This window comes from Ursus arctos, unplaced genomic scaffold (assembly GCF_023065955.2).
Source record: "Ursus arctos isolate Adak ecotype North America unplaced genomic scaffold, UrsArc2.0 scaffold_7, whole genome shotgun sequence".
Classification (NCBI taxonomy): Eukaryota; Metazoa; Chordata; class Mammalia; order Carnivora; family Ursidae; genus Ursus; species Ursus arctos.
Window position 1 is genome coordinate 17,512,101 of NW_026623089.1, and position 21,964 is coordinate 17,534,064.

The window sequence follows — 21,964 nt, forward strand, 5'->3', positions numbered from 1 at the left end:
CATCTGGCACCTTCTCGTCCTTCAGGGTTCAGCTTAAGCATTACCTCTTCCAAGGACGCTCTCCTCCATCCCACAGCGGGCCCTGCATCCGTGGAAGCCCCATCACAGTCCTGAGTCCTTTGCAGCTAACCCCACACTAAAACTGGCACATCTTGGTTGACATTTAAGTCACGTCGAGGCTTATCTTCTCTTGCGTCCAGATTCTCTCTCTTCATCTACACCAATTTTTCCAGGTTGTCCTATGATTTGTGGTGAGTGACGGTCCCTCTAAAAGCAAACCCAACAGGTAACGACAGACAAGACGATACGCTACAGACTGAAACTTGATCGGTGCCCAGCTTCGAGTTCACAGTGTTACATGTTTTAACTGACTGAACCCTCGAAAGAACCCTGCAAGATAGGTTTTATTTTTTTTATTTTTTTTTAAAGATTTTATTTATTTATTTGACACAGAGAGACAGCCAGCGAGAGAGGGAACACAAGCAGGGGGAGTGGGAGAGGAAGAAGCAGGCTCATAGCAGAGGAGCCTGATGTGGGGCTCGATCCCATAACGCTGGGATCACGCCCTGAGCCGAAGGCAGACGCTTAACCGCTGTGCCATCCAGGCGCCCCAAGATAGGTTTTATTTTTAATCTCCATGGTACAGAGGAGGAAATGGAAGCTTGGAGAAGCGAAATCCCTTGTTCAAGAAGACATAGGCAGTAAGTAGTAGCAACGGGCTTGAACCAGGTCTCTGATTCCAGGCTTACATTTAAGACCTCAGCTCACTGTTTCTCTAAGTGCACGTGGGATATTACTGTATAATAGAAACAGAGCAGTCTTAGAGTCGGATGTTCAAATTCTGGCTGTACTACCTACAAGTGTGTGACCTTGGACAAGTCACTGAACCTCAGTGATCTCATCTGGAAACAGGCTAATCACACCCGCCTTGCAGGACTGTGTCGTCTGTTAAAAGATATCTCATGTGTTGAGTGATCAGCTGAGCCCCTATATCAATGGAGCCCAGTGCTGCCCTAGGGCTGATGTGGGCAGCGAGGAGCTTGATGGTCCCATTCGTCAGTGGGTTTCTTGCCAGTTTTCCTGCTTCCCTTCCTAGTCTTTTCTGAGAGGAGTGTTTTCTGGATCAACCTAGATTAAGAACACCCCAGTTCATCTCTGGTTCCAGGGAAACCATGTGGCCGTCTGCAATGTTGGTGACCAAGCAAAAGCCTGGGTCAGGAAGCCATCTGTGCTGCAGGAAATCCGGCTGGTGAGGCCCCTGCCCCTGGAAGAGAGAAAGTAGTGCTGTTTTGGGCTCTCTGCTGCCAGCTCCTGGTTCCCATCTGGGAATGCCCCAGCCCAAAGGATCAATGGCGGGAAGCTGCTTCCCTTACCTTGGCCCACTATCTCTGTTCCCTGACAACCCAGACATTAGGCTTCAGATCCTTTAGCCTGACCCAGGCACCTGAAATCTGGGACCCCTTTCGGCCTTGCTCCTTCTCCTTAATTCTTCTGGTCTTAATTCTATCTCTCCATCCTCTGTGTCTCTACCTCTCTGCTGCTCACCTTCCTCGAACCTGGTCCTTGGATGGAGTCAGAGTCATGGGGTCTCATCTTACTCAAGACCTATGACCTGGCATGGCCCCCACACACTGGCATTGACAGCCAAGACCATCAGGAAGCAGGGCCAGGTCTGTTTACTGTGACGTGGTTTTAGGTTAGACTTTGATCAGTCCTCTGGTTTCTTTGCTAGAGGCAGACTGCCTGGATATACCTCCCAGCTCTGCCACTAATAAGCTGTATGATCTCCAACACATTATTTTACTGTTTGAGCATCAGTTTCCTCATCTGTAAAATGGGAGCAGTCATAGCTCTTTTCTCACCTTTTCTTTGCGTGAGACTTAGCTGCAAGTATGTCAAGCACAGAGCAGAGCTCCTGGCACAGAAGACATACTGTAATCACCAGCTACTGTTATTATTTTCAGGTGTATGAATTAAGGCACGAAAACATTGTCCCCTTCTTCGGTGTTTGCACAGAACCACCCAACATCTGCATTGTCACCCAGTATTGCGAGACGGGGAGCCTTAAGGTAAGCGAAGCAGTACATCTAACCTCAGGCTTGAGTAGCAGCAGCTTCTAAAGAACTTAATCGATGTTTTGCCCTTCATCCAAGAACAGTTCCTCTCTGGTCTAATTGCAAGACCTGAATTATCCTGTTGGGCCGCCTACAGCGGATACAATTAGCAGTGGAATTGCCGACAGTCTGGTTTCCTTGGCTCTGGATGGAAATTGTCTGAGCCTGTTATCATCTCTTAGGACATTATAGCTGCTCCCGAATTATGTTTCTGGGCTCATCTTACCCATGGTATGGGACCGTTAGCTTTACGTTAGGAACAAGGAAGTATTTAAAAGACTCCACAGTGTGACTTTCTCAGCATTGAATAAGGTTATGGTATCTCCTGGGAAATTTCCAGTACTGGCTGCAATGTATTGGGTCGTCGTAGTCCTGGTCAGAATCATCCACTGTATTAGCAAATCATTCAACAGTGGAACAATGAGAAGCTCCCTGTGCTTCTGGTGGAGTCACTGGTGATAATTCTAATAATGGTTTTTTTCAGGATGTTTTGAGAAACTCAGATCATGAGCTGGATTGGATATTCAAACTCTCATTTGCATATGACATAGTCAATGTAAGTATCATGTAAAACTTATTTAAAGAACAAATACCAGTGTTTTTGAGTTATTCTGTGTCTTGGGTTAAACTGAACTATAATCTTTCCTGAGAATTCTGATCTTCCTCAGATCTCAAACAAAATGATTCCACTTCTAAATTTCACCACTTCCATCAGATTTTTCATTCTTTTCTCCCTCCCTGGTCTCAAGTAAATAGTGAGAACTATTTTAGACTAGAGTTGAAAGGAATGCTAGGTTTATCCAGTCAGGAAGGGGCAGGGTATTTACACTTCAGGCTGGAACTTTTTACCCCAAAGAAAAGCTGATTACTAGATCATGAAGCAAGCTGGGGAGGAGGATTCCTAACATCCCTTCCTTCTTCCTAGTTTTTGATTCCTTTCCCGAGAAAATGGCCACAAAGCTGTTGACCTAAGAGGTGGGCTAAGAATGGAGACCGGGGAAGGTGTACAAGCAGGCAGAGTCTTTACTTTGGGCAAAGAGGGCTGTGGTGTCTGCAAAAAAGATTAATAATAACAATATTAGTAGCTAAAATATATTTGGTTCTTATTTTCGCCTACTTTCTATCACTTTGTATATATTAACTTACTTAATTCTCACAACAAAATATAAGGTAAGTCTATCATTCTATCCATTTCACAGATGGAAGGTGAGTAGTGGGGCCATGTCAGTGTGGGCCAGCATCCTGAGGGTGTCCTTCTCACCCTGGGCTACAAACCAGCTGCTCTTTGTAAGCTCACTGTGCCTACTGTCACCATCAGAGGGGACCACACCAATGACGTGGGAGTGGGTCTTGGTGAGGAAGTCTGTCAGTCCGACACATGGGCAGCAAGGCAGGGGTGGTCATCATCTGTCAATCAACAGTCCATTCATCAACCAACAGACTCCTCTGGGCAAGACATGGCCTGGGTGTTGGGAGGGACACAGGGTGAGACATGAGCTCTGTCCTCCTGTAGTTGAGGGCTGGTGGCTCTTGGAGTGACTTTGGTAAGTTGCTTCCCCTCGCTAGACCTCGGCCTCCAAGTGGGTTTAAGAGATGAGGTTGGCCCGCTTGGTATCAAAGAGCTTTCTTTTTTTCTCTAGGGTCTAACTGCTCTTTACTCCTGAGAAGTCGTCGTACTTGTGAAACTTTGGTATCTTAGGCTTTAGTGGGAAACCAGCATATGGTCGTTACCAAGGAAGGCAGACGACGGGAGCCACCCGTGGTGGGTCCTCTCAGATGACCCTGGGTTACCACTGTTTGTTAGCATTTCAGTAAGACTTCACTGAGCGTCTCTTAAGGGTTTGTCTTACTCTGGGCACTTCCATAGGAAACAAGGACTTGTTTTTATCTCTGAATGGATTAAAATCTAGTTGCAGAAAAACCCCTCAGGGAATGTACATGTAAAATTAAGTGGTGGAGCAGTTATGAATTAGGAGGATCTGACGCGGCGCCCTCTCCTACCCTGGGCTCCTGCTTCCTTCCCTTCACCCGCTTCCCCTTCCCTCCCCACCAAACCCAGGGAAGTACTCTAGACTCTGGGGATCTGTCTCCTGCCCTGACATCATATGTATTGCCTCTGAAGAGAAAACTAGTAAGTTCTCCCCAGGTAAGGTATGGATAACTAATAGATTTAGCTTTTCAGTTGGCATTTGGTTTTCAAGAGCTATTAACCCAAAAGTTTCTCTGGAGAAATGCTGGGGTGGGTGAGAATGGCACTCTGGAAGGAAAGTCTCCCTGGTGGTTGTCAGTCACTCCGGGTCACTGAGTCTATCCCCGGCTCCCTGCTCCGTGCCAAGGGAACCGAAGACCGCTTGACACCAGCTTTGGAAGCATCTCGGTCTTCTGAAATGGGATGTGCAATGGGACAGTGTAAGGAAGTCACGGTGAGTTAGGTCAAGGCACATTTAGGCCCTTTGAGGTGAATTGTTCGGCAAGCATTCCTTCAAAGGGGCCTAATAATAACAAAACTTCACTACAGCTTCTCAGAGCTTTCCCATTGGTGACTTTGACATGAACCCGAGCACTGGCCACGCTCTGTGGGTCACATCACGCTTCTGGCTATCCCATATCAATCATAAAGACAGTTCCTCTCTTGATGTCTATTTGACCAGAACATTCTCTATACCAAGTACCAGAGAGATTCTGAGATGCCACACACTTTTCAAGCCAACAAATGTATGTTGATTGGGCACCTAATTTGGCTCAGACCCAGCTCTGAGCACGGAGGGCCCGGAGGACGAGGCTCATTGTCCTGTGCCTGAGCGTTCAACCCAGCGGAGCCAGCCTGGGGGAGGAGCTTCTTGAGTTAGGGATGGGCCTTCATTTCTAAGGAGGAGAAGTCTTGATGGATTAAGAGGAAGAGGGCAGTTTGGCATAGACGTTATCTTGGGATTTGAACCCTGGCTCTCCACTGCTGGCCAGGTGACCTTAACTACCCTGAGCCTCAGTTTCCCTGTGTATCAACTAAAGATAACGGCAGCACCCACCTAATAGAGTTGTTGCGAGAAGTACGTATGCTTAGCACCAAGCCCCCCGACAGGCACCTGTAAATGTTCACTGTTAGTAGAAGCAGTACTATTACTATTATCACAGATAACTCCATTACTAGTACCAACTAGTACTAAAAACATGTGCATTTAAAAGTTTCATTCCCATGGGGGCACCTGCGTGGTTCAGTCAGTTACGTGTCCGACTTTTGATTTCAGCTCAGGTCATGATCTCAGGGTCGTGGGATTGAGCCCCACATTGGGCTCCATGCTGGGTGTGAAGTCTGCTTAAGATTCTCTCTCTCCCTCTTCCCTCTGCCTCCCCACCTCACGAATGCTCTCTTGCTCTCTCTCCCAAATAAATAAATAAATCTTGAAAAAGGAATTTCATTCCCCCAACAATCCTCTGGGATAAGTCAGCACCATCCAAACAATACCAGCTGTGTGGGCCTGTTGGCCAGTGGCGATGAGGTGAGCTCCAGCTGGGGTGTGCTCTAAGTGTGAGATTCACACCGGAGCCGAAGACTCAGAAAAAAAACAACCACCAGAATTTCAAATATCTCATTATTTTTATGTTGATTGCATGTCAAAATAAGATTTTTAAATACATGGGGTGAAATAAAATTTATTATTAAGGTTAATTTCACCTATTTAACTGAAAAATTGAAAATTATACCTGTGGCTCATATTATGTTTCTCTTAGCTGGTACTCTTAATAATTACCAATTAACTCCATGGCTTATTCTTTTCTTTTTTTTTTTTTTTTTTTGAAAGGGTGAGGCACAGAGAGAGAGGAAGAGAGAGAATCTTAAAGCAGGCTCCACGCCCAGCGGGACTAGATCTCACAACCCTGAGACCATGACCTATTTGGTCTGCGACAATATACATCAAATCATACATTGCCACCAAGATAGGAAAAAAAAAAAAACCCACTGAAGAGATGTGTGCCATCTCTTGGGGAGAACTACATTCCTAGGCTTTCAACCATCCCTAAACATCTTGTTTATGTTCTCACAGAACGATCTCTGCTAGTAAACCTGGACGTCAGGGGTCATCAGTGGTGACTGAGTAAAACGTCTCCTGTCTGGGTGGGCCTGGCACTAGCAGGGGCAGAGAGAGTTGTGAGCGTCAAGGACGGTCCTGCTGCATGGGGAGGTCTCCATCAGATGAGAGAGAATTCTGGATTGGATACAGGTCTCCCCAGATTTCAAGCCCAGACCTTGGCTTGTTGGAGCCTCATGAGAGAATTCCAGAGGCAGCCCCGGCCAGGCCCCTCCAGGTTTGGGTGAGTGGGTTGCAGCTTCTAAAATGTAATGTAGGGGCACCTGGGTGGCACAGCGGTTAAGCGTCTGCCTTCGGCTCAGGGCGTGATCCCGGCATTCTGGGATCGAGCCCCACATCAGGCTCCTCCGCTATGAGCCTGCTTCTTCCTCTCCCACTCCCCCTGCTTGTGTTCCCTCTCTCGCTGGCTGTCTCTGTCTCTGTCGAATAAATAAATAAAATCTTTAAAAAATAAATAAATAAATAAAATGTAATGTAACTGTATCATCTCAGAAAACAAACGCTGAATTTTGGGGTGGGAGTGGGGGTGGTGTATCCACGCTCCTGCTTTCCACTTTAGCCTCCATTTCCAGTGTTGGCTCAGGGCTCTTGCTAAAGCAGGACGGTGACTCAGACCGTGATCACTGCTGGAGGAGAGGTGAGTCCCTGAGCTGGTGACCATGAGGCCCAGTGTCCCCCTCCCTGGGGACAGAGTCCATTCAGGGCCTCCTCGCATTCGTCCTTGCTGGAACATTGAGTGCCACCGCTGCCTCCTGCTACCACACCCGTGGGTGACTTCACCCCCCTCCTCTGCTGGGCTCGAGAGACATTGGAACCTGGCTGTCCCCGTATGACGGTGTCAGGAGAATGGGTGTGCTTTGATCCACTCTCCTCCTGCTCCCGTACAATCAATCACCAGGGCACCGGAAACTAAAGTCTGATGATTTAGAAGCGGCTGTGCTTTGAAGGCAACCCAACCTGGGTTTATGTTCCGGCTCTGCTTTCACTGTCTGGGAGCAGTTTAAAACTGTGAGTTTCCTCATTGGGAGACAGAGAATGAGAATGTTAACCTATGTTCTGGAAAGACAAAATGCAATCCTACGTGTGAAGACAGCACCGTGCATAGTACAAAGTACTCAGAGAAAGGTTTGCTGTTACTTATCTGTTCATCGGAGATCCAGACCACGGTATGCACTTTCACGGACGCTTGTGGCTTTGATGCCACGCTCAGTGGGTCCTCATCTTTGCCCTTCAGAGCTTTCTTTCGTCAGCTACAGGGCATTTGTGCAGTTGGTCCAGGCGGGGACGTGGAATGGGACTGCAGCGTTCCCAGTCCTGCTCTACCACAGGCCGGTGACCTGGCGCAGGTGAAACGCCTTCGTTTCTCCCTTTCCTGATGTCCTTATTTGTATGTTGAGGGTGACAGTAATACCACCTGTGTCTACAGGGTCACTCGGGGAATGACGTGAGTCAGTTTAAGTAAGGAATTTAGGTCAATACCACATAAGGCTAGCACTATAAACTTAAAACAGGGAATGTTCCAGTAAGGGCCTTGAGAGAGACATGGTCATGTTCGCTCTTGTCTGAACCTCTGGGGTGAGGCAGGTAGGAGGAGGCCCATGCTACTCAGGCTGATGCAGGTAAAATGGCTCCACGACAACCCCATACCTGTGACATCCCGAGGCTGATGCCTCCCTCCCAGCTCCCAGGCTCAGTATTCTGCGAATGGCTCAGAGATTCAGATCAAAGATATAGAGAGCCTTTACGTCCAAGCAGCTGGAAACGTTGAATAAATATTACGGAAATGTCTTATGGTGAAGCCTTCAAGGAAGTAAGAAAATAAAGACCCCAGTGTCACCCACAGTGGGTCCCCCCATCTCCCTGCACTGCTGGGGTTACTTCTGAAATGCAGTCAGCCCTGTCCCCTTAGCCTTCGTTTCACTGCTGCTAAGCCTGTCCTGGGAGATCTCAGAGAAATACCAACATTCGTCAGCCTGATCCTGCTTCAAATGTGACAGCTCTCATTTTCAAATTTATCTCTTCTCTCTCTGTCCTCCCCCCATAAATGTTTCCCTCCCCAGTTCTAGGGCTTTCTTTAAAGCCCTCCCCGCCTATGGAGAGATCTGTGCACTCTGCCCTCACCTCCCTGCCAAATGAGCATGCTCTTGGCCTTGGTGACTCACCCTGACCTAGGTCCTCCCACTGGCGCTCTTTCCCCGTTCTGATCCCTCTCTTGCTTTGGGTTTCTTCGCATCAGGCTTGGCTTGTACTGCATATGATCCGTAGCTAACATAGGCTCTTGTGTTCGGGTCTAAGCACTGGCTCTTCGTTTTTAAGCTCCCCAGGTGACTTTCATGGGCAGCCAAGGCGTTCCAAGGTGCAAGAGGAGGACGGGTGTTCTCAGGCTACGTGCACACGAATCTCCTGGGGATCGGGTTAAAATGCATAGTCTGCTTCAGTACGTCTGGACAAGGCCTAAGACTCTGCATTTCTGCCAAGCTCCCAGGTGATGCTGGTGCTGCTGGTCCCCAGGCCATCTGTCAAGCAGTGGGGATCTAGGCAGTCCCATCTCAGAGATGGTCAAATCAAGGCCCAGCGAGCACAGTGCCTTGCCTGAAGAGGCCGAGTGGTCAAGTGGGAACATGAATGCACGGCTTCTGATTCTAGTACTCTTCCTGGGCCTCTTCATAAATAATGGTACTTTATTGCTTGACAATAATAGACATAAACCCTTAAGAACACAATGGATGACATGGGAATTTTTCAACATTCCTCATTTTATTGCCTTTCCCTTGCGAAGTGCTCAATCAGGACCCTTAAGTGCATATAACAGAATGTAATATTCTATTATTATAGAATCATTACATGTAGGTCGGAATAGAATATGATTTGTAACACGTAGGTAATAAAAGAAGAGTTAATTACATAATGTTGTTTCTATAATGTTGATATACTTTATGATATTTATACACATTTTTCTTTTCTTTTTTTTTTTTTGAGACAATCTTCTTTAATTAATCCCATCTTCCCACCTTAAGTCTCTATCTGTTTATAACTGGGTGATTTCTCATTGACTTATTTCTTCTTTTTCAAAAATTTTTATTTATTTTTTTAATAATTTTTATTTTGCTTAATTAGTATACACATTTTTCATGACAGTTTATGGCGGGGATTTACTCTGTGTCGTGCACGATGTGTGCCTGTGTCTCAGGTGCTTTAAGCCAGGTACCCTCCACAGCCACCCTGGGAAGTAGGGATCATTGTCACCTCCATTTTGATGAGAAAAATGAGGCTTGTGGGGTAAAGTAACTTGCTCTCTGCTCAGCGTTAGAGCTGGGATTTCAATGAGGGAGTCTGACTGCTCCGTCAGACTCTATTTTATTTAGCTTATTTATTTTAGGCTGGCCTTGCCTTCGTGGCTCCACGCCAGGGGGCCAGAAATAGTCTTCCCCTACTTGGGCGATGCTCCCAGGTTGACTCATGGGCAAGGGGCTATGTTAGTGGCTCTGGAACAAGTGAACCTAGAGACGGGCATGTCCCCCTCCCCTGGGTCTGTGTTTCTTTCCTTCTGTTTCTGTCTCTGTTTCTTCCGGCAGGGTCCACTGATACCTACTTTAATTCATTTGCTTATTTTCACTCTTCCAGGGCAAGCTGTTCCTCCACGGGAGCCCCCTGGGGTCCCGCGGCAACCCGAAGCCTTCCAGCTGCCTGGTGGACAGCCGGATGCAGGTGAAGCTGACGGGCTTTAGGCTGTGGGAGCTCAAGTACGGCCGAACCTACAAAACATACAGCCAGGGACCCACCAACCACTCAGGTAACCCCTGGCAGACCTTGCACCTACTAGCTACCAGCAGAGGGCTCACAGGGCACCCGACCCCACCACCTCTGCTACCTGATGCTCATTGGCACAAGTACCAGCCTGTGAAATATATATATATATATACACACACACACACTATATATATATATATATATATATATATATATATATATACACACATTATATATATATTACATATAATATATATTTATTTCATTGTAACTGACAATGAAATAAACCTATCAAACTCACAGCAAACAATAAATGCAGGTTATACAAAATACCCAGAACGCAAAGATCTGTAAAGACAGAATGCTGGTTGGTGCTTGCCGGGGCCGCGGGCAGGAGGACCAGGGAGAAGCTGTTTCATGGCGACAGGATTTTACCCAAAGAAGTTCCAAAATATGTCCGTGGCCTCAAAGTAAAATCCCGTACAATACTGCAGATGTACCACATGCCACACGAATTGTTTGCTTCCATGGTTTATTTTATGTCCTATGAATAGCAGCTCAGTAAATTAGTTTTTAAAATGTAGACGAGACAGAAAGGGGAAAGAAAAGGGAAGAGCTCTTCTAACCGCACAGTCAGATGTTAGGCACAGTTAACACGTTAGTGCGCGTCCTTCCCGATGGGTTTCTCTGTATTCGCGGACTCAGGGATCCCTATTTGCTCTTTAAGGCGCGCACCGTTGCGGCTGGATGCTTTCAATTCTGTGCTTCCCTGAGAAAGAGGGGTGGCTTTTCCCTTTCTGCCTGCCCCTTTCCCACCGCAGGCTTCCCTCACCACAGCTGTTGCTCTGCAGAACTTACTGGACGGCCCCCGAGCTGCTGCGGCTCCCAGAGGCGCCTGGTCCGGCACCCCAAAGGGAGATGTCCACAGCTTTGCCACTCTGATGACGGAGCTGATCCACTCCCAGGACCACGGGCCGTTTGACCGCCTCGAGGAGGCGCCAGATGGTAAAGCTCAAAGAGTCTCTTTGGCAGGCTTCGGTCACGTGGGCTAGTTTCACACCCCAAATGCTTGTTTTTTAATTCAGTGTTTATTAATTTATGATTTTTTTCCGTTGTGTTTCCTTTTTAAAGTTTATGTTCTTTTTTAAATTAAAAAACTAGATAGAAGGGGGAATGAAGCATGAGAGACGAACTGAGGGCTTCAGAGGGGAGGGGGGTGGGGGAATGGGATAGGCCGGTGATGGGTAGTAAGGAGGGCACGTATTGCATGGTGCACTGGGTGTTGTACGCAAGTAATGAATCATCGAACTTTACATCAAAAACCAGGGATGTACTGTATGGTGACTAACACAATATAATAAAATTATATTAAATATAAATATTATATAATTATATATAATTATATTATATATAATATAAATATAATAAAAATATATTATGTTAATCACCATACAGTACATCCCTGGTTTTTGAAAAAAAAATAAGTATTTAATTTAAACTCTTGAGATTTTAGTACATATTTGATAATAGTAAACTATATAAAATGCAATTCTTTATTTCCTACTTTAAACTTTTATGTTGGTAATAATAAGAGAAATCATTAACATTCCATTTAAGATGTTAAAATCAGGATTTAGTTAGTCAATTGATTCTCTTTTTTACAGCCACTGATGGTAAATTTAGGACTCTTACTAAATTAACTCTCAAATGCATATGGATTATATAATATTACTCTACCTATTTCACATGCCTGGGGATATGATGTTCTAGAGGAAATTCACATATGTGCAACTAAAGCATCTGGCTTTTTTTTTTTTTAACCTGCGCTGAATATGCTATTAGCAGATAAATTACTTATTCGGGATGTATAAAACAATGAGGCATGATGTAATCTGAATTCTTGCTGCTCAAGGGACAAATCTCTGAAAACTCAAAAAAAATATGATTATAAAAACAAAACAAAACAAAAAACTAGATGTAGTTTGCTTATAAAAACAATCCAGGATCTCGGGATTACACACTTTATTCTCCAAATGCAGTCAGGGCGATCCTGTTGGAAAATGAGTTAGGTCACATCACTTCTGTTCACAGCCTTCTCCCCTGGCTTCCTATTTAGGGGATGAAAGCTAAGCCCTTACAGTGGCCCTCTCACCTGGCCTCTGGGACCTTCCTTATTAGTGTCCTATGGTTGCCATACTAAGTTAACCACAAACCTGCTGGCTTTAAGTGACAGAAATTTATTTTCTTACAGTTCTAGAAAGCAGAAGTCCAAAATCAAGGTTCGGCAGGACCGTGCTGCCTCTAGAAGCTGTAGGGAAGCTCTCTTCTTTGTCTTGTCTAGCTTTTGGTGGCTGCCCTGGACTTCATGGGCTTATGGCCATATCGCTCCAATCTCTGCCTTCCCCTTAACATTGCTTCCTCCTCTGTATACCTCTCTTCCGTCTCTATCTTATAAGGATGCCTGTCATTGGATTAGAGCCCACCTGGAAATCTGAAATGATCCCCTCACCTAAGATACTTAATTATATCTGCAAAGACCTTTTCTTCACATAAGGTCACATTCACAGGTTCTGGAGATTAGGACATGGACATATCTTGTTGGGGACCACCATTTAGCTCAGTACACCCTCCTAATTCCATCCCCCATGGTTTGCTCCTTTCAGTCATGCTGATCATCTTCGTGTGCCTCCCTCATGCCAGACACATTCTTACCCCAGGGCCTTTGCACAGACCATTGCCTCTGCTTGGGTATCTCTCATCTCATATTTGTATATACAAATTTGCTTTCTTCTTTCTTAAGGACTATAGAATTTTTCATTGTAAGGATATGCCGTGTATTATTGATTGATACACATTCTGGTTGTTTTCCAGTTCTTGCTCTCATAGTTGCTGCAGAGAGCAGCCTTGTATCTTTGTGGGCATGAAATTCAAGAGATAAATGTATTTTAAGTATATATGTATATAGATAGATAGGTAGATATAGATATAGATATAAATATAGATATAGATAAATGCTGCCCAGTTGACTTTATAGGATATATTCAGGCTTATTCTTTGCTGAGTTGTCTCTTAACACAGAACCCATCATGGAATTAAGGGCAGAAGTGGTGGGAGATAAAGCAAAATTTGATCCAGATTGATAAAAAAAGTCTAGGAGGCGTAACCCCCAGCACTGTTATTTTCCAAGTTGGCTGTACACTGGAATTGGTCTGGGTCTCAGCCAAGGAGACCTTGATGTCATACGCCACAATCTGGGCATCAGGGTTTGCGGGTGATTCCAACGTGTAGCCCACACTGAGAACCGCTGTCTCAGAGCGAGCCTAGGGAGGTGTGCGTGTGGCAGTTTCTGTTTCTCCCTTGATTTTTTTTCTTTATCACTTTGCCTACCATTTCTAGCACATTCCCAGGTGCCAGCCTCAAGTCTCATCTTTAGATCATCGAGCATTCCCTTGGAGACTTTTTTCAAGTCAGGAGCCTTTCTGAATGTATGGAGTTGCTTTAAAAATGGATTCCCTGGGCACCTGGGTGGCTCAGTTGGTTAAGCATCTGCCTTTGGCTCAGGTCATGATCCCAGGGTCCTGGGCTTGAGCCCCATCTTGGGCTCCCTGCTCAGTGGGGAGTCTGCTTGTCCCTTTCTCTCTGCCCCTCCCTGCCAGCTCAGGCTCTCTCTCGCTTGCTCTCTTTCTCTCTCAAAAAATAAATAAAATCTTTAAAAAATAAAAATAAGAGCAGATTGCAGTTTCTTATCTATGGTCAGGTGAAACAGAGGGGAGACTAATCCAAAAAGGTTCATCCCAAATCCAAGTGCAACTGACTTTAGAACCAAGAAGCTACGTAGATCTTCCCAGACTCGGCCCAGGAAGGAGCCCATCTATACTCGCCAGGCTCAGCTGCCATGGGATTGCACCAATTGGGGTGGAGGCCAGAGAGGGGCGTTGGCAGTGGGGGTGGGCAGACAGTATACAGTTGGTATGTTTGCCCTTCACCGTGGTCCTCTGCTCACAGAGTTAGATGAGAGCTGGCCATATGGGACTATGTATACACAGGACTGCAACCAGGAAAAGTACAAGGTGCACCTAATTTATGGACAAACACACTTCTTCCGTTCACTTCTTGTACTTCCCTACAAACAGTCCTGGTGCTGGGAACTGCATAGATATTGACTCTCTGCACATACTAGACCAGTGCTTTTCCAACGTTAGTGGGCGTCAGAATTACCTGGAGGACTTGTTGAAACACAGAATTGCTGGGTCCCACCCTCAGGGTCTCTGACTCAGTAGGTCTGGAGCAAGGCCTGAGAATTTACATTTTTTATAAAGATTTTATTTATCTATTTGATAGAGACAGCCAGCGAGAGAGGGAACACAGTCAGGGGGAGTGGGAGAGGAAGAAGCAGGCTCCTAGCGGATGAGCCTGATGTGGGGCTCGATCCCAGAGTGACAGGATCACGCCCTGAGCCGAAGGCAGACGCTTAACTGCTGCGCCACCCAGGCGTCCCAAGAATTTACCTTTTTGTCAAGTTCCCAGATGGTGTTGAAGACCCATAGTTTGAGAGGCACTGGCCTGGGGCCACCATGGACCAGCCAGATGGGCATCCCCGGGGTACTTGTCGGAAATGCAGATTTTCAGGCCCAACCCTAGGCCTTCTGAATTGGAAACTGTGGGGTGGGCCCAGAATCTGTGTTTTAACAAGCCCCCCATCCCCACTTCTGATGCACACCCAAGAAGAACAATTACAATAACGTGACCGTGGATGGTTGAAGATTGAAGGACGGTTGCACGTGACCAGCTCATGAACGTGTGTGTTCAGAGGGGCAGACCGACGGTGTGAATTTGAACCCATGGTTCAAAGTTTATATCATTGTATTGATTTTTCCATGTTAGTTCTTAGAGCTGAATACAGGAAAGCAGAGAATGTAGCAATAGTAATTCTCCAGTCACTTCCTTAAACCATTGTTGTCCTGTGTCTCAAATTTTACTTTGTTTGGGACGTAAAACACAATTACCCATAGCATATCCTTTTTTAAGGTGTATTTTCTTTCAGATTATTTTTAGGCATGAAAAATGTGCACTGAAACACAACTATGTACATTTACAAAAACAAGATAATATTTTACACGGTTTTAGAACTTGCGTTATTATCATTAAGTAAAAGCCACAATTCGGATTTCCTTAGACTTTTTTATTTTTGTTTTTGTTTTGTTTTTTGTTTTGTTTGTTTGTTTTTAGAGAAGATGAGGAGAAGGAAGGGCAGAGGGAGAAGGAGAGAGAGAATCTAAAGCAGGCTCCACACCCAGCATGGCGCCCGATGCAGGGCTCAATCTCACAACCCTGAGATCATGACCTGAGCCAAAATCAAGAGTTGGATGCTTAACAGACTGAGCCACCCAGGTGCTCCCAGACTTCCTTAGTTTTTAACCCAGTGTCCTTTTCTACCCCAGCATCCCATCCAGGACACCCCACTGCATTTAGCCATTACTCCATGCTCCTCAGGAATGTTTCTCAGAGACTATCCTTGATTTTTATGACATTGTGCTTTTGAGGAGTCCTGGCCAGGTATTTTGTAGAATGTTTCTCATTTGGGATTTGTCTAATTATTTTTTCCCTCATGATTAGACTGGGCTTCTACTTCTTGGGAGGAAGGCCTCAGAGGTAAATTATCATGCTCGTCCCATCGTGTCAAGGGTACGTAAACCCTGGTTCTTTTTACTGGAGAATGATATTGGAAACCAAGACCTAGATGCTGGGTGTGCTCATTGCTGCTGGGGTGTTGTTGCGTCTAGTCCCTCCCAGGGGCATGTGTTTACACTAACCTCTGTGTACACACTCTTCCATATCCGTATCTACCCAGGTGTACCTATGAATTCATACTGACATTTCCAACATCATTACCACATGGTTCATTTATCCTAGTCTCCCTATCACTTATCCAAACCTCCCTTCCCCACAGGGAGATCCTGGCTCCCACCATCTGCCATCCATGTATTTGCTTATCCAGTCCCGGCATATGTGTGTGGCACTTGCAGAGTTCTCATTCTGTCCCCTCGTGAGACGCAATCTTGCCGACTAGAACAGTCATTGTGAATGGGTCCTTTTGTTTATTCTTAATGGTCTCAAGTCATTCTTTTGTCATGGTCTTCAGCTATCCTGGGATTGTCCAATATCCTGGTATTGTTAAGAATTTGTGTTCTTTGAGGTTTGCTCTCTGTGCTGTAAAGTTTTATGAGTTTTGGCAAATACACGGTATCATGTACCCACCTGTATAGTATCATTTAGCATAGTCTCATTACCCAGAACAAATCCTGTGCCTCACCTGTTCAACACCTTCTCCCCAAACTCCTGACAGCCTTTCATCTGTTTCCTGTCTCTATAATTTTGCCTTTTCTGGAATGTCATAGAAACAGAACCATACAGTGTGTAGCCTTTTCAGACTACCTTTTTATACTTAGTAATGTCTTGGGATCAAGTCCCACAAGGAGCTCCCTGCTCAGCGGGGAGTCTGCTTCTCCCTCTGCCCCTCCCCCTGCTCCTGATCTCTCTCTCAAATAATAACTAACTAAATAAAAAAGATTCATTCATGTTGTTACACCCATAGTATTTTTATACCAAAACTTGTATACATTGTTCTCAAATTATTATTTCCGCTACAAAACCTGGATAAGCAGAATGTTCCATAAATGTCAGAAGTCAATGCAGAAGTGAAAGAAATGAGGTTTACAAAGCTGGACACTGAGGCAGCATGTGGTGGTAACATTTATTATTTGCTAAAATAACTTTTATGTGACATTTTATATGGAATACAAATTGCATAAGGTGCACCCCCAATTCCTAGACACTCCTGAAGTCACATAGACATACATATGCTCTACTTCAAGAAAAGTTCTATTAGAAAACAGCAACAACTTAATCTAAAAACAGATTCATTAGAAGGTGCTTATATGTTTTACAGTAGGATTCTTCATTTTCCAGGAGGCTTCAGAGCATTTCTCATAAAATACTCAGATTTCTCTGACATTCCAATCTGTTCAATTTATTTAAAAACTCAATTTGCAAATTGAAGAGCACATACGTTTCAAGTGTCCTAAGCGACACAACGTTTTCAGACATGCGGCTGTCTACACCCCACATGAATTTCAGAGATCATCAGCTGAATCAAAGACCCCGTGGTGTCAGTTCCACTTCTCCCTTCCCTGTCGGAGGAGAAGGGCAAGGAGAAGATTGTGGTCCTGGTGAAGGCACGTTGGGATGAATCTCCAGAGAAAAGGCCCACTTCTCGTCCATCAGGAAATTTCTACAAGAAGCCGGTTCCAAAGGGTGAGTTAGATGTGGAACATTTTCTACTAATCATTTAACCATTAGAATTTTAAGACTATATGGCTGTGGTTGCTCCTGTGTGGCTCACTCCATTCATTCATTCATTCTTCCACTCATTCATTCATTCACCCATTCCTTCATTCATTCATCATCTGCCCACTAGATGCCTGCCACCTGCAAAGCACGGTGTTACATGCTGGTTAAAGTAAAGTGATAAATTCTCCCTTTGTTTCACAAACGATGCAAAATGTATTGGACATCAGCACTTCCATTGTCCTCCTTTGTCCGCTCTAGATAGCACTAATCAATCAAGGTTCTCTTTCCCAGGGAATTTCGACATGGCCCCAGAATGTTTTCCAAACCCTCATTCCGAGGCTCATGACTCATCAGTTGGGGTTGGACTATGGGGTAAGAAACTATTCACCAACCTTAGAGTAAGCTGTTAAATTATTCATGCCTCCCAAGCAATTTCCTTGATAGTAGCTTGCTTCATATTAGGATAATTGTGTCGTCTTTCGGCACATCGAGCATATGCAGGTACAGCCATGTTAGAAGTAGCTTGAGTGGATAGAAGGGCCCCGGGCTGGGAGTCTGGCATCTGCTCCTAGCTTGGCCATTCTGCTAGGCGTTCTGAACACAACAGCCCTGTGTTCTGCATTTTCCACACCAAAATTGTTTTAAATGGTATGTCTCGGGCCAATCATGACTTTTACTCAGAGAATTTGGTCTCCTATGTTAAGGCAAGTCTATTTCCTATGTGAGCCTCAGTCTCTTCATTTGAAAAATGGGGAATTTACATGATTTTTCTGAAGATGCTTCTAAAACAAAAGTCTGTGGGATCTAGAAGTGCCCCTTACATCTGTCATCTGAAAAGAAAACAGCTGGTGTTATTCGGAAAAACAAAACAGAACAAAACCTGTCCTGAAACCTACATTTTTGACTGACCATGACAATGATCTGGAGCATGTTGGGAAGTGGGGGAGGGCCACCATTTGTTGAGTGCCTGCTAAGTGTCACACACAGCTTTAGACGTTGTGTACCCACTGTCTCCCTGAACCTCCCAAAAGCCCTGGGAAGTATGTGTTATTATCCTCATTTTCCAGATGAAGAAACTGAGGCTCATGGAAATGAAGAGTGCAGTCAAGGTCAGAGAGCTGGTAGAAGGCAGCCTCTGTCCTGCCGCGTGGCCTCATTGCCATGGTCATTTCACTGCTGTCCATGGGCAGCCCTGAAGCAGAGAACCTGAAGGGCAAGACATGTTTTCTTTCCTTGGAATGTATAGCTGAAAGTTGTGCTCCACTGTGGCCCTAAAGTTCTTGGAAAAAGATGTTAATGTGGGGGTTCTCTTAAAGCCACGTGAGCATCCTAGACAGTCTCGTGAGCAAGCCGGAGGTGTATGCCAACCACCTGGAGGACATGGTGGAAGAGAGGACCAACCAGCTGATGGTATTCCAGAGGGTGGGGCGGGGCGTGGTGGTGGGGGAGCTTTTCAAGGGATCCAAGAAGTAATAGCATCACTATCTAAAAGGCTCCCTGCAGAGAGAACATTTATTTTTGTTCCTTTAATAAGAGGAAGTCAGGTTCTTCTAAAATGGGTGAAGCATTTTGCAGGTAATTTTTGGTTCACCCTGTGAAAGGAGATAGGGGCAAAGGCCCTTGAATTCACAGGACTAGAGAATGTCTTACAGAAAAGATGATGGCTGCAGCAACAGGAGAGCGACCACTAGATGGCGCTCTAGCTGCACGGGTCTGATTTGCTAGCTCCCCAGTATTTGAGATTGTACTCCAAAACCTTTCTTTGCACAATACGATATGCTCCCATGACTTCAGATTCAAAACTCGCTTCATTTTTGGTTGTAACTGCATCTGTACTCTCTCTAAACACTTGGCAGGAGCACCTGGTACTAAAATTCCAGCACCCTTCCCGTGTGTCTTGACAAAGAGGTGGGGTCGGGGATTTGAGGGTGTTGAGATTGGTGGATTAAAGCAAAAATACTGATTTGTGGATTGGTGCTGCTTCCTTTCCCTCCCACATCTGCAGATTGAATCTTTACCATCAAACTCTATAACCAATAGGGGAAAATGAGATGCTCTCAAGGAGAAGATCCTTACTGTAAAAGCATTTCTTTACCCGCTCTCCCTCCTCCAATTTATACCCACCACTGAAAGTATGTCTTTAGAGAAAATGAAGGTGGAGAAATGGGAGTCAAAAGAATCCCTTTAGATGGTGGGATTTTGTTAACCAAAAACCTAACCCACTGAAACAAAAGGATCTATAAGGATGACTCTGCTGGGGTTTGTAGGGGACCAGATGAGTAAGTCTGTTCTAAACTGATCCCTGTTCTCTGGTTTCAGCTTCATTGGATAACAGCTCATAGCTGGAAGGTCCGTGGAACCAGAACATTTTGAGTCCCTGACAATCTTTTTCTCCGACATTGCTGGGTTCACAAAGCTGTGTTCTCTCAGCTCCCCCTGGCAAGTTGTGAATCTCCTTAACGACCTGTACAGTTTATTTGATCACATCCTTAAAACATGGGATGTGTATAAGGTGAGACCGTTGGCTCCTGGGCTGGGAGAGGACACGCCGTCTTTGTCGGCGGGCTCCAGAGCAGGAGTGAGGGTGGACCCAGCCCTAGCTGTCAGCCAGGGGAAGGCTCGATTTCAGGCTGGCAGTCTATCTCAGGGCATGGCAGAAACTCAATATTTTATTCCTGTTTGTTTTCTTAGGAAAGGGCTTGATTAATCACCGATGTGTGTGCTTGTCAAGAATCACCAGTTGCTCCTTGTTTCCTTCCATTATTGTATCTTGCAGTAAACACATGTCTAAAGAGGCATTGACCTTCTACTGACTAATTCCTCCAGCCCACTCCTGAATATATTTCCTTTGTATTCAGAGAGGCTCCCATTTACTCTCCTTTAAAGGTTGTCTTGGGACGCTGCGTGAGTCTCACTTCTGCCACTGTGATACTTAGTGCCGGTGAAGACAGACTCTCACGTGTGGACTATCAGACTTGGGGCTAAAGTGAGAAACAACGATCTGCCTAGTGGTCACCCAGCATAAAAGATGATTTTTCCAGGAAGGAGAGCAAAAATGAATAATTTGCCTTCACTCAAGCGGTAGTGATGATAGCTGCTTTGGGTGTTTTCTGAGTTTTCTGGTGGGGCCGGATCCCAACTGCAGGGTGCCCAACCTCACGCATGCCTGGTGCAGCCACAGGTGCTCAAGCTCTGACCATTTGCAAGGCTCTGCCTGTGGCCCCGGGGCTGGGGAGATTTGGGGGACAGTGTGGTCATGTCCCCCAGGGACATATTCCTTAATGGTTATCCCCCAGTGGTCCCCAAAGATATGCCTCTGTTTAAGGGTGAAAGAAAAGGTGGTGTGGATAATCTCAAAGGGTAGGTCTCACGTATCCCAAGACGGAAGCTGATCGACCTAGGAGGGCGTCCTCTGGGATTTCCTCTTGGTGTTATCTTCTCTGTTACGTTTTCCACCAGCTAATACTAAATCGGTTTCAGTGTCTAAAGGATGTATGTCCCCATGGTGGGGAGAGGTAGCCTAGAAGCAATCGGACTTGGGTACTGGTTGATTTTGTGTAATTCTGGGGTGACCAATAGAGGTGTGTTTACTGCCTGGCTAATGCCTGAAATCTCCCCTTTACTGCTTCATTTTTGGATTCTGTTAAAATGCAAATGTAACTGGAAAGGGCAGTAACTTTCAAGTTTACACTGGTCATTTATTCTCTATTGTGAAGGAGGGATCTGAAAGGTGAATTTATTAGGGGAGAGAAGAGGACAAATTAGGCAGATATATGCATTTATGAATAAGTATAAGCATATATATTGTGTCTCATGTATACACCTATATAAATGTGTCTAAGAGCCCTTGCATGGGGTGAAGACTTTTCAGATTGGGTAAGACGAATTCCACTCGATGGATGCATGTGATCCTTCAAGATGTACCCCATTCGTACACTGCTGCCTGTTTAACTGGTTTTGAACTTGAGTTGAGGAAATATGGTCGCCACCACTATCAGAGTTCAGAGGAGAAAGCAGTAGCTGTGTGCAGGAGGGCTCAGGGAAGGAAGGCTCTGTGGGAGAAACAGAGCGAGGGCAGAAACCTGTGGAAATGCTGGGACATGGAGGGAGTGGAGGTCAGGGAGCGTGACTCTTCAAAGCGGGGGGCCTCAGAGCAAGGCCACTTTGCTGCTTTATTTTCAGGTGGAAACCATTGGAGATGCGTACATGGTGGCTAGTGGACTTCCCATCCGCAATGGAATCCAGCACGTGGACGAGACTGCCACGATGTCCTTGCACTTCCTCAGTGCCACTGTCGACTTCCAGATCGGCCAGGTGCCCGAGGAGAAGCTCAGGCTCAGGACTGGCATCCACACAGGTAGACAGCGCTGGGCCTTCGGGTCCAGGTATGGGGCCAGGTGGTTCTGGATTCAAGTGCTGGGTCTGAGGTTTTGAGAACCCTGAAGCTGAATGGTAACATCTACAAGGGAAACAAAAGGTTGAATGGTCTCTGTAAATGTATTTCCTGCTAGCCAGATTACTTGGTGACAGCGAAGACACCCAGAGACTCCAAGGTGTTGAACCAAAAGTTAGGAGGAGACCGAAAAGCAGGACAGTTATATGGGGCTGCTTCCCCAACCCCGCCCCCCCGACCCCCATGCCTCTGTATCAAATGCCCTTTGA

General features: G+C 45.6%; 1 protein-coding gene across 1 annotated transcript in view; it reads left to right on the forward strand.

Annotated features, from left to right (window-relative positions):
* The window catches only part of LOC113251629 (guanylate cyclase 2G-like), a 44,299-nt gene that overhangs the window by 18,575 nt on the left and 3,760 nt on the right, over positions 1 to 21,964 (forward strand). The window contains 12 exon segments of the mRNA XM_048218858.1: positions 1,166 to 1,249; positions 1,965 to 2,069; positions 2,599 to 2,670; positions 9,827 to 9,995; positions 10,299 to 10,302; positions 10,804 to 10,841; positions 10,844 to 10,957; positions 17,090 to 17,218; positions 17,221 to 17,266; positions 18,619 to 18,724; positions 19,578 to 19,814; positions 21,485 to 21,659. Coding sequence (XP_048074815.1) covers positions 1,166 to 1,249; positions 1,965 to 2,069; positions 2,599 to 2,670; positions 9,827 to 9,995; positions 10,299 to 10,302; positions 10,804 to 10,841; positions 10,844 to 10,957; positions 17,090 to 17,218; positions 17,221 to 17,266; positions 18,619 to 18,724; positions 19,578 to 19,814; positions 21,485 to 21,659 — 1,279 coding nt within the window.